The following is a 12,717-nucleotide window of genomic DNA, read 5'->3' as shown; positions in this document are numbered from 1 at the left end:
GGATTCTGTCATTTGTATTAATGGGCTTGCAATAATTTGTTGATGAACCATTGCTTTTAAAGCTCTGGAATATCTACAGAAATTAGCACTCATTGAGCTGACAGACATCTTTTTTGACTTTTCTGTATCGGCAATCATGGCTTTCTTTCTCATTCTTTCTTTTACTACTCTTATAATTCTCCCTCTAAATTTTTAAAGCAGATGGAGAACTGTAGTTCCCATCCTATTACTATAAACTGTGCTTTGGAACTTACTGAAAGCTATTTATTAAAAATGTCTATACTTGTAAATTATAAGCCTTGTCTCAAGTAGCTTCCTAACTCTGGACACTACACAATCTATTCAGGGCAAACAGAAATTAAATACCCCTGACACATTTGCAACACTAAAAAATTAAATATCAAACCAAAATAAAGATTAGTATTTGTACTGTTTAAAACCAAGTGCAATTCAAAATCAAGTTTCCAATTCACCGGCTGGCTTCAACAATTTTTTCCCCTACAACTCCTTGTATCCAGCTAAAACAAATCAGATACAGAATAATGAATGTGTACCACAAATTTCTTGCAGATAATGAACAGATTGAAAAGCTTCAGGTAAAAACACTCATAAGGAACTTTAAAAGCAAATAGATTTAAGGAAATTATGCATGTTCCTATGGGTTACGTAACCTAGCACACCACATTTATTAGATTACTCAGTCCTCTCTCAGCACTGATTCCATATGATTTCACCTCTTCCTTTAAAGATATTCTAGTTCCATCGATAAAATACGAAATGTGCAAAGCTCCTTTAATTCATCGTGTTTAGTAAAACGTCAATAATAGCTGTATCCATAATCAAAATTTAGCATCGCAGGGATGTGAACCTTGTGATCGTGCTTCCAGCATTTTAGCTGACAGGAATCTTGAAGAAAGTCAATACCAATTTTGTAGTAACTACGCCAGAGCTAGGTCAAAAGTTATCCGTTGCTGTCTTCCCACATATTATTAAGTTCCATTCTGGTATCATTTTTTAGCTATGCAACTAATATAATCCTTACTTACAAAAGCTTATAGAAAGCTCCCTCCCAGGATTTATGCACATTTTGACTACGAGCACCGTGTTAAAGGTGTGTGTATACAAACTGCCTGCATAAAGCAACCTGCCAGGCTGTGCTCTTAACTTGTAACGAAAAGAGACTTTCATCAGATTTGCCAGCCTTTAGAAACAACACTTTTTGCAATCATGAAGATAAATACAATCTTCTCTATCAGGATTATATTGAAAATACAAAATTCATTAAAAATTCAATGTATTTTATTCAGCTGCCTATTACTGTCAAACATCACATTCATATTCTGTTACTATAGATACCATAGTAATTTTCTGCATTACTTCTGTTCATCTAAATACAACTGTCCAACATAACCTCAATGGAGCAATGAAAAAGGTTTTAATTAATCATATGCAAATCGTTCTTTTCCTTTAAAAATAAGCCTCACAAGAGAGATTTCAAAACTGCAGTAACAATGTTTTTATTGCTACTTAAAAATTACAGCTGCATAAGAATAATTTAATCTTAAAGGCATTTAATGGATATGACTTATCTAAACAGTCTAAATGGTAGAACAGAGAAATGCGTAATTTGGAGTTACTCCGTGAGGTTGCTGGGGTATGTTTTAGCTAACTGTGGAAAAAGAAGCAAAACTGACCTTTAATCACAAACAATATGTAGAGAAGAAACGCAGACACATACAATACATTTGATATACGGTATATTTTGAATATATTACAATCGGAACACCAAAATCCTCTTTTTGGAAACGCAGACTAATTTCATTTTGATGTAGTCAGGTTCCCCTACACCACCTCGGGTTGCTCTTCATTTTAGGCACATGGCTTAACTCTGCAGGCTCTAATGGCTCACCTGCTGGAAGCCAGAAATAAAAGTACTTCAAGCACTTGATCGGACCTTGCCCTAAAGGCCTGGAAGAGTCAGCCCACATTGTCTTCTCTCAGGAGTGGAAAAGCATTACTTGAGCACCCTCAGTCAATCAGCATCCTCAGCAAGCAAGCTGCCCTTGTCTTAGGGTGCCAGATATAGTCACATTGATTGCTTGTTCACAGAATTGAAGCACAGTCATACAGAAATATAAATGCTCCCTGGCTGTATAAGAGCCCCATTCTTTTATGCAATCTCAATAAAGCCAAATTGATCTTACCATGAAAACTGATTTGACTTCAAACCACCTCAGAATCCCTGGTAATTTATACGCTGTCACATAGATGGTTCTCTCAATCCACATGTTCTGCAAATAGAACATAAACATCTCCTTATCAGATTGAGAGCTTTTATCTTAAGCAAAGCCTTAAAACATTATAATCAGGAAAAGGAGCCTCAGTAGGACAGGCATTGCGAAGCCGGGGGGAAATTTCAAACTCTATCTGCTTGGGGAGATGACGGAGACACACTGATTTAAATCTGATGATACATGATTTAGTAGAGAACCACTGCTCTCCCACCAAAGGAGGACACTATGTAAAAGATTCACTGGTTTTACTGGACTGTCATTTTTTCCTATGAGAGCTTTTAAGGACCATCCTCTAAAAAAATATAACATCTTGATACAGGGGAAGCTTCTTCCCCAGGAGGGCAGAGGGGCTGAGGGATGGGCTCCCCGGGCTGGGCCCGGCCGTCTCCATCCTCTGAGGTTTCAGGACTTTGTGGGGGAAAGCCCCGAGCAGCCAGGCCTGACCCCAGAGCCTGCCCTGCCTGGAACAGAGGGTGGACCTGAGCCCTCCCGAGGGCCCTGACCCGCAAGTCCCGACCTGGATTTGTGATTCCGTGATTTCATCTGAGCTGCAAACTCCACCGGCTTTGCTATAGCACCTCCCCACTGGTTTGAATTTAAGGATATGTGATTTAACATTTTCTCCTCTACATGCCTTTATTTGCTTCATAACCAATGTCAAAGGCATCTCTTGATCCCATTTTGTTAGAACTGGTATATATTGGTAATTCATCTCATTTATTGTGAGGCTTTTTAAAAACAGAATTGTTTGTTCCATCCTCCATTAACAGAAGACGAGCTTTCAAAGTGATTTAGATAAACCTATGTGGTTTTTTTTTATCTATACACAAAGCATATTGAAAAAGAGGGCTTCATGCCTCCTCAGCTAAACCCACATAGCTTAGCAAATTAGCAATTTTTGCTATAACAGCCACCAAGAGAAGCCAAAGACACTGGAGAGGTCTCCGAATGAATATGCAATCTTAGCTGTAGGAAACCAAATACTCAGCATTTATTGGCACATTGATTAGACTGGAGCCTGCTACTACACAGAAAACCAAGATCTTCACTCAAGAAATGATGCATTAATTTATTACTTTAATTACTACTACTACTACTTTACTACTAACTGCGCCCACTAGAACCCCTGTGAATAAAATAGTGTCTATAAAAAAGAAAAGGCAATCAACTTGATGTAACCTGTTGTAAACATTTTGATGAATACAAGCTGTGCTCAAAGGGAGTTTTATTGACCATTAGATGAAACAAATGGTTTAGCAAAAAAAAAAAAAAAAAAAAGTACTGCTGCAAAAAGATTTTTACAAGATACCTGATTAGAATCTTCATGACAAGACAAGTATTGGCAAAGCACATCTATCCTTTCAGGTATAACGATTTTAAATTTCTTTCTCAAAATAGTTGGTTTTTAACAAAATAAATACAGCTTTGTCTGCTTTTTCTAGTGGTCTAAATCAGAATGTGATAAATTGGCTTGAGTTTTTATGAAAAATAATCACATTTAAACCTAGGATTTATTTTTCAACAAGCAAATATAACAAATGGTTCAGATTCTCAAAACGAAGGGGAATAAACAAGAAAACCCCCAAAGTGTTCAAAAGTTGGTTTTTTTTTTTTCTTTTTTTCTTACCGCAAATTCATTGTCTGGGTTTTTCTCTCCTTTTCGAACAGGTCGTGAATACTCAAACCGTTGGACTTCGTTCACCCTATAGAAACTGAAAAAAGGGAAAAGCACGATGAAAATCAAATGCTATCTGTTTGGAAATTGCTGCTAAACTGTATCACCAGGAAAAAAGTTTCTGCATAAACATAAAATGATTATGGGACCACTGTTTTCCAGGGGGTGGATGGAATCTCTGCTAATATTAAGAGTACCCATGGAATGTTCTGGCAATTACCACCCTTCTTGGCTGTGTACAGGTTTGTTATACAACAACAAGAACTAAGTGTTATAAAGGAGACTGATAAAATTGCAAAACCAACGTAAACTCACCTCACGATTTGTTCTGACACTGGCCTGTGAAATTTAGATGGTAAATCCAGTTTTGGCTTTACAGTAAAGCACTGAATATCTGAAATCAGGGGTTAAGAACTGAAAAGCGAGTTTCAATTACACAGTACAACAGGAACACGAAGAAAGGACAGAACAACAAAATTAACACATTCCACCCCCAAAGCCAGAAGTCTGGGCCATAAATCCTCGGTGTGTGTGGCCGTACAACCCAAGGATACACTGCCCGGAGGAGTTTTTGATGTCATCGCCTGGTGGAGATGTTGTTTTCATTTTTTCTGCGTTTGGAAACTGAGTCAACAGCCTTGCTTCGAAGTCTTCACGACGTTCATACTCCTTTCCCCGGTAAATGAAGACTTTGTTCTGGAAACAAATCAAGAGGTGAAATCCTAATCCTTAGCAATGAACTGGGATCTCAGAAGCGTTGACTCCAATGCTATTAAATGAGAAATTTTTACACCCCTCACACTATGATATAATCAGTAGTTGACAAACATTTAATGCCGATTCAGTAAAGCACAAATGGATTTCCTTACCTGTAATTCAGTGCTGAGATCATCAAGCACGTGCTTAGCTTTAGTCATATGTATAAACTACACCAAATTCAACAGGATCCAAATACATGATTTCAAGAATCTATAAAACAGGTGCCCACTGAAAATGTATTAATACTAATTATGTCCTCTGCCAAATCCAAGATCTTTCTCTGCAATTCCTCTCATCCACCTTCCCCGGCTAAAGGTGGAATGCATTTAAATAAGCAGAATTAGGCTTTTTATACACAAACATTTATTAAAAGGCATTGAGGTGAGCGAGCAAGAGTAGTAGAGAAAAGTATAAACAGAAAATGGTGCTAATTTTAGGAGGAAGGTACAAAGATACTGATTCGTTCTGGAAGACTGATACACCCTAGACTTCCTATCAGTCTATTAGATTCTTGCCATTGTACAGTTGCCTGCAGACAGCATAACTTTTAAATTATGTATATTGTATTTCTAAGTATTGGTTTCTTCTTTTCACAATAAAGAAAATTAAGATATATTTTATACATTCCATCTATATACTGAACAAGCACATTAAATTCTAAAGAAAAATGTAAAACACAACTTGCATATTTTTAATTGATCAAACATATTAAAGAAAGTTTTGATATGAATGTAACACTTGCATCTGAATGTGCATACCCTCATTATTCATCTCAAAATGAACATTTGGTGGAAAAATTAGACAGCACTTATTAGAAAAAGGATGTTAGGACTTGGGGTAGAAAATGGGAATAGTTTACATTTGTTCAGTTGGGTTTAGTTCTGCAACAGTGCCCTTTGAAATGCACAGATGAAAGAATACTCTCTATTTTGGGGAAAAAAGAAAAAAGGGCAGATGCCTAAGAATTGTATATATACCTGTAATTCATGTCTATATATCTGTATTTCACAGGAAAAATTCCAGAAGAAAAAGCGTGTATTGAGGAATTTCTCAATCAGCAAGGCACTTTATTTTTCAGAGTTTTTACCGCTCGTTTATTATCAACTGACCAATCCACAAGGCTTTTGTAAACCAATGTGTTTGCCTGCACTTAAAAAAACCCCATTCAGCTGTGAAGAGAAGAAGCAGTTCCATGTAATATCCCGGATTAACGCTGTTGCGCATCGCATCCCTCTGACTCTGCAGTTTAACACAGCGCTTCGCAGGAGAGCTGTGGTGTGCTCTCTGTGATTTTGTCTTTTACAGGGCTGAGTTAAAGCTGAGAGAGGCTCACCCCTGGCTACTGCTGTGCCTGTTGTGACCCCAGGGCAGCCCCTCTCCTGTTAGCAGCTCTGGACCGCTGGATATTCGTGATGTTTCTAGAGGATCACGTTGCACTCTTGAGAGCAACTGTACCTGTGATAAAATTTCACAACAACTCACAGCCACAATCCCCTTTGCAAAGTTATCAGTGATTTTATTGTACATTCATCGTTTTAAAGATTCCTGATAACATAAGTCTTCCCTATAGCAGTGTCATAAAATTGTTGTTCAGCTGGAGGAGAGAAGGCTCCGGGGAGACCTTAGAGCGGCCCCCCAGGGCTGAAAGGGGCTGCGGGAAAGGGGGGAGGGACTCTGGATCAGGGGTGTGGGGATAGGACAAGGGGTCACGGGTTTAAACTGACAGAGGGCAGATTCAGATGAGATCTGAGGCAGAAATTCTTCCCTGTGAGGGGGGTGAGGCCCTGGCACAGGCTGCCCAGAGAAGCTGTGGCTGCCCCCTCCCTGGAAGGGTTCAAGGCCGGGTTGGACGGGGCTTTGGGCAACCTGGGCTGGGGGAAGGTGGCCCTGCCCGGGGCAGGGGGTGGGACTAAGATGATTTTTAAGGTCCCTTCCAACCCAAACCATTCTGTGATTCTGTGATTCTACAGTTAAGTGAAAGGTTTATTTCTCAGGATTTTTTAAAGCCTTTCTCTACTTTATTTTAATAAACCATGCAAGACCAGCTAACAAGTACGTGACAAACCCAGCTTTATCAGCACTTGCTGGATTCATCTTGTTCCTGGTATTTATTATGACATAATATGAGAGAGTTAAGATGCAATAACTCAGTTATAAGCAGAAACTCGTCTCCTAAATGAGTATTTCCAGAAGGAAACCTACCACCAGCCCCTGGCCTGAGAATAAATCTCTCTGAGTCTCCTGGACTCAGAGAATAATCTGAGAATAGTAATAATTTTTTTCTTCTGTCTTGAACTGCCTTAATCTACTGTAACTCCTCCACAGAGAGAGTCTCTTTCCAAATTGAAGATCCTCAGCTTTTAAGAGAGACATGAGCAGCACAGCAGCTAAACAGCTAACGTGTTATTTCCATGTCACTGACTGCCAAGTGCAGGGACTCACGATACAGGTGTTCAATCCCTACCCTTCTTTAGCTACTAACTCAACTCCAGAGCAATCCTGGTATCAGCAAAAAAAAAAAAAAAAAAATATCTAAAATGTTACTAGATTTACATTGCTGGCATCAACCACGTGACATATGTTTTAAACTGACACATGACTCAGGAAAATCAATGATAAAAGATTGCTTTTAAAGGTATCGCATACATCTCTGATATTCATTTTAGTGACTATGCTGGAAAGGACACTCACATGGAAACACGGTCACATACAAAAGGTTTCTCTATCATACTCATATATTTATATACACACCTGTCAGGCAAAAATGTCACCATTTCAGATGGTGCTGCTTATTACCCTGATTTAGGGATTGGGTGGTATATCTTCATTTCTAGTGATACCCTCAAGAAGTATAAAGTATTGGATATGTTTGAAGAAGCAGCTCCTCTACTAAAATTCAACTATTCAATATTAGAAACTGGACAGGAAAAAATATGACATTTGTGTTTTACACCTAAAACCCAACCATCAGTGTTAGGTAAATTGTAAATATTGGACTGTAATGGACTTTCTCCACAACCTAGGGCCATTTCCAAGGCAGGAAACCTTGCTACGGTCTGTGGAAAAAGGTTGGACAATTACTTACCCTTATGAATGTTGGAAATCCCTGGCCGTAGTATCCAACAGCGAAATAGTCTGGTTTCGGTCTTATCACTTTCACAATGTTTTCATAGAACTGAGCTTGCTTCCTCTGCAAAATAAATAGAAGGAATTTTAATGATCTAAATTTTAAGGAGATTCCTTATACTTAAGATAAAGAACTCTTTTATGTGTATCTCTAACTTAAAGATGTCCATGTTTCATTCGTCCCTTTTTCTTCACCTTTCTATCAGATATATGCTAATATTTTGAAATACTAGACTGTAGCCATTATTTTTCAGCTCATCTTGGTGAACCTCACTGGTCCATATCCAATACCCCAATTCTGATGAGGCCAGGAATTCACAAGGCAGCCTGAATTCCCTTCGGCTGTGACACTGCTGATGCCGAAACACTGGAACGATGAAGCACGTACCGCTCAAGCCAGCTCATCTCAACTGTGCTGATGTCTCAGTTTTCGGCTGCTAGACTTCATTACATTTTTCTGCTACTTCTTTTCCATATTTACAACTATTTCTTTGCACACGGAACGCATGCAGTTGAGAATGCAGAAAAATTTCACTTTTGGAAAAAAATACACGCATGTCAGACACCGTCTGTTTTCAAAGCAGAATCCTTCTTTTATCTCAAATGATGAAATAATAACAATAGTGCAGCTTCAGACTATTTGCTCATTAACTTATTTTTTAGTCTATTAGTTTCTGTAAGAGAATAAATTCTGATCTGCGGTGAGGTTTACTACTCTCGTCTACAAGAGGTAACAGTGAATGGCAAGAAGACTTCAAAGACCCAAATCTGTCGTGTATTTCTCAGTTCACCAGTAGCAAAACTATTTTGTCATCTGTGAATTGTATTAGAATCTAATATTTAATATTGCTCGAATAAAAGAGACAATAGGGAGAACAGAAAGAAACAAGAAACTTAAATTTTACTGTGGGGGGAAAAAAAGAGCTAGCATGCTAATGCTATTCGGCATGGGGTATATGAGACCTGGCTCACGTGGGAGCATGAATTTTGATCTTTGCCTTATTGGGGATGAATGCCCAATGCACGCAGGTACTTATTTTTTGTGACATCTCTCTCAATTTCTCCTGTCTGATAAATAAAGAGCAGATAAACTTGGTTGTCTGATGTGAGAATTGGAAGTTCTGGGTCTCCCCTATTAGAAGAGGGAGAAACTCCATTTCCAGACACAGATTATACCACTGGTTTACACCACTGCCTGAAATTATGTAACTTAATGTAAATAATGACATATTTACTGTGCAAGAGAAATGGTGAAAAATACATAACTCGGTGTTATTAGCTACAATGTATAAAGTGTAAATTCAGGCTCTTCCAAAACAGATTCAGTATGGTAAGTAAAGAGTGGTTGCCTTTGTGACACAGCCATTCGTGTCCCACGTGCAAGCATAAAGGAGATGGAAAATTAAAAATAAGGTACTCGGAGAGTAGCTACCCACTAGTGAATAATCATATCTGACACATGAGCATCATTTCTAGCTGAGGAACAATTTCTACCAGATTCCTTTTATATTGAAATGAAAAATATTCTCTACTGAACACAGCCCTACCAACAGTGGTGCAGGCAGCAGGCCAAGGACGACCCTTCTGGCACACCACGGCACCTGAGAAACGCTCTGCGTACGCATCCCTTCCCTCCTGCAGTACAAAGCAACGTGGAACCAGGCTCCAGATTCGTTAGACAAATCAATACAACCAGTCTGACACTAAAACCAGTTAAAGTGCCACATAAGGAGAACCATCAAAAAGGGCTATAAATTCAGCTCTAGGGAACTGGACAAAACAAAGTGATGTAAAGGAGTGAACAAACCATAAAATCGAGAGAAGTGGTATTTACCTTTATTCTTTCCTCCCCAAGAAGGGAGATTCTGGGGAGATGGGGATGAGATGCTTCTGGGGAGATGGCTTCTACCCACCCTCAAACTGAGCACTGGTGTCATTGGAGAAAGAGAGTGCAATGACACCGTATTAAGGGATAAAGCAGATAAAAAATTCAAAGAAATGAAGGACTCTGGTGAGTACAAAGGTAAAACGTATCAAGAAGTCAAGACTTTTCAGAACCAAACTAGAATCATGTCCCAACTCCTGTGAAAATGGTTGAGAAGTTATGAGGGACAATGACAGCTGCCATTTATCATTTTGGAGAAGAACAGGAGAAAAAAAACCAGTGCAGGCAAAATGAATGGGTAACATCAGGGCAAAAATAACTGACTCTAGACATGAATGCTTGGGGATTATTCATACCTAAAAAAAGAAACGTGAATATGGAAAGACACTTGAGAGAGAATGGGGATTTTTTCATGTTCCTATTTATATTTAAATTCCAAATTTCCTTTTATACCCCAAATAAATCAGCTTAACATTATCAAAACATTTTTTCTTTCAGCTAACAAAAAAAAAAAAAAATTTCAATCTTTTTCAGACACTCCAGTGGTAGCTAGTTAATCAACATTCGTCCAAGAAAGCCAAAGAAGGCATCTATTTCTGCATTTTACTGTCATAAGAGAGATTTTCAATAGAATTTTAAAAGCTTAGAAATACTGAAAAAATTGTTGCAGTGTCTATGTCATTAAAAAAAACAAACCTACCAGCAGTTCACTGAGTTGTTCATAATCAAACATTTCATTTTCATACTGTTCTGCAAGTTCTTTACCCAAGGCAATGGCCTCTTCCCACATCTGTTGAAAAAAAAAAAACCAAACCACAAAACAACAAAGAACCTGAATTACAAACCTTGGTTAAACAATAACATTGAAATAAAATAAATCTTAATAAAGCACAATAAAATGAATTGTGTCACATGCCTGCAAACACTGTGCATCTGATATGCCAAATAGCTGTGGCAGCGTTACCCATGTCTCTATTTGATGCATATCAAGGAAAATGATCAAATTGCTTCAGAAATAAAATTATTCCTGCTAGCCCAACTAGATATCCAATAGCGTGTAAACACGACCTGCCCTCAAAGAAACCCAAAACCCAGGACTTTGGATAAATGCTGTTGATTGATTATAGTTCATAATCACCTCTCTCCCTCTAATATCTATAATCTATATTAGACAGGACAGGCAATTTGCAGATACTGCTTTGAACAAATATTCATTATATTTCCATCGGGTTTTTTTCCTCTCTTGTTCTTCAACCATGAAATTCAGCAGCCGTCTCAACTGACCCAAAGAAATTTAACAATATCCTTCAACTCTTCAGAAGCCAACAATCTTAATGAGGAGCAGCAAGAATGTTTTTAAATGTGTATTTCTCACATTTTTCTATTCTAAATATAAAGAACCACTCAACCCCCAAAAGATGCTGAAATTATCACACCAGGCTATGTAAGATCAAACTTGATGATTTTTCTCTGCTACTGAAATTTGGCTGGCACTGCTGACCTCACTTTATTAAAAAAAAATGAGATTTAGAATGAGTGATAAATCTGTTTGGTTTGTATTACCCTTCATCTTACATTTAAATCCCCTGTCCACACCACTCAATTCTCCTCTCAGCATCAGGCCACACGGTCCGTGCCCTGGTGCAACACCGAGATGGCTGCAGCTGCCCAAGAGCGGTCAGATGAAGGAGGGCTGAGGAAAAGGGCTGAGCATGTTTCCCCATCGCTCCCCGAAAACATCCACCTTTGGGAATGAAAACCTTGAGGTGAAGCACCACAACTTCCAAAGATGGTGGGAGCTGGGTGCTGGGGAAGGAGAAGGGGAACAGCCTCAACCGAGTCCTGCACCCGCCCCATACAGACGCCCCAATCCCATCTTCTTTAAAGCACTGAGTAAATAAATATTTTACACCCCCCTGACACCCTGAAAAACAAAATCCCCCCAAACAGACAAATGAAATCCCACCACTCAAAGACCAAAATCAACGTCGGGTGAATTGTATTTGTCTTTTGATCTGCAAGTTGAAATCACATAGCTTTGCATATCAGGAAGACTTGGAAAAAAATAAGACTTTTAGGAAAACTCCTAGTTCTAGCTGCTGATTTAAAAAAAAAGTAAAACACTGAGCATTCATACGACTGTCAGTATGACCAAGGCTGCTGTCAGCACTGGCCGAGGAGTCAGGCAGGGCACAGCTACCTGTGATTTAGTGGCACGAACACCAGACTGGGACCTAGAATATCTTTTTTTCCCTAGGAATTGGCAATTTGGAGGCCAGCCAGGCTCAATACTCAGTAAGCCTCCCCCCGCCCCCGGAACATGCCAATGCCACAAAAGCAAGACGTGGCTCGGGTCCCACCGGTGTGCCCTCTGTCTCTGCTCCTCTCTGGAAACGAGGAGCCAATTTTCAAGTGGAGGGCACCCATCCTGCAAACCCAAGGATGGACTGAAAAATTGTCCTGGCAGACTGAGAGGGAAGCAGCAGCCTGAAGAAGCTGGGAGCTACTGATGGTGGAGGAGATGAGGAGTTGCAAAAGGAAAAATAGTTACGGGAGATTGCAGAAAGAAAGGACAGAGATTTATGCTCTCAAAGTATGGGAGTGAAGAGAAAATATGGGCCAGAAACTACATTGGAATGGCTGAGTGAGGGAAAATGAGCTTTTGAGTTCTCAAGAAAACAAACTGGCAGATGCTTGGGCAAGCAGAGACTGAGCGGTGACCTAATCTGAGACAGAAATGTGATGGATACTCACAAGGGGCAGAGCCTGGTACCTACATTAACATTTCCTTACAGCTCCACGTGATGTTTGACCCCTTCTCTTGATTTTTCTCATTTCTACAACAAGGTTCATAATATTATTTATCTCGGGAAGAGGACTGGAATGAGCATGAGTTACCTCATGTTTGTAAAGTGCCTTGAAGATGAAAAAAACGCATCAGAATGACTAATTACAATCACCGTAATGAGGGATCACGT

The 12,717-nt window shown here is 39.2% G+C and overlaps 1 protein-coding gene across 2 annotated transcripts in view; it reads right to left on the bottom strand.

Annotated features, from left to right (window-relative positions):
• DOCK1 (dedicator of cytokinesis 1) overlaps positions 1-12,717 on the bottom strand; it is a 314,808-nt gene that overhangs the window by 38,202 nt on the left and 263,889 nt on the right. For both annotated transcript variants that reach the window (XM_074907950.1, XM_074907951.1), the window contains exons 39-44: positions 10,440-10,529; positions 7,814-7,918; positions 4,524-4,665; positions 4,285-4,363; positions 3,922-4,006; positions 2,205-2,291 (exon numbers count right to left, since the gene is read on the bottom strand). In XM_074907950.1, coding sequence (XP_074764051.1) covers positions 2,205-2,291; positions 3,922-4,006; positions 4,285-4,363; positions 4,524-4,665; positions 7,814-7,918; positions 10,440-10,529 — 588 coding nt within the window. The remainder of the gene's footprint in view (positions 1-2,204; positions 2,292-3,921; positions 4,007-4,284; positions 4,364-4,523; positions 4,666-7,813; positions 7,919-10,439; positions 10,530-12,717) is intronic.

This window comes from Athene noctua, chromosome 5 (assembly GCF_965140245.1).
Source record: "Athene noctua chromosome 5, bAthNoc1.hap1.1, whole genome shotgun sequence".
Lineage (NCBI taxonomy): Eukaryota > Metazoa > Chordata > Aves > Strigiformes > Strigidae > Athene > Athene noctua.
The sequence above is the reverse complement of the archived record's forward strand: the minus strand, read 5'-3'. Positions and strand labels throughout refer to the sequence as shown.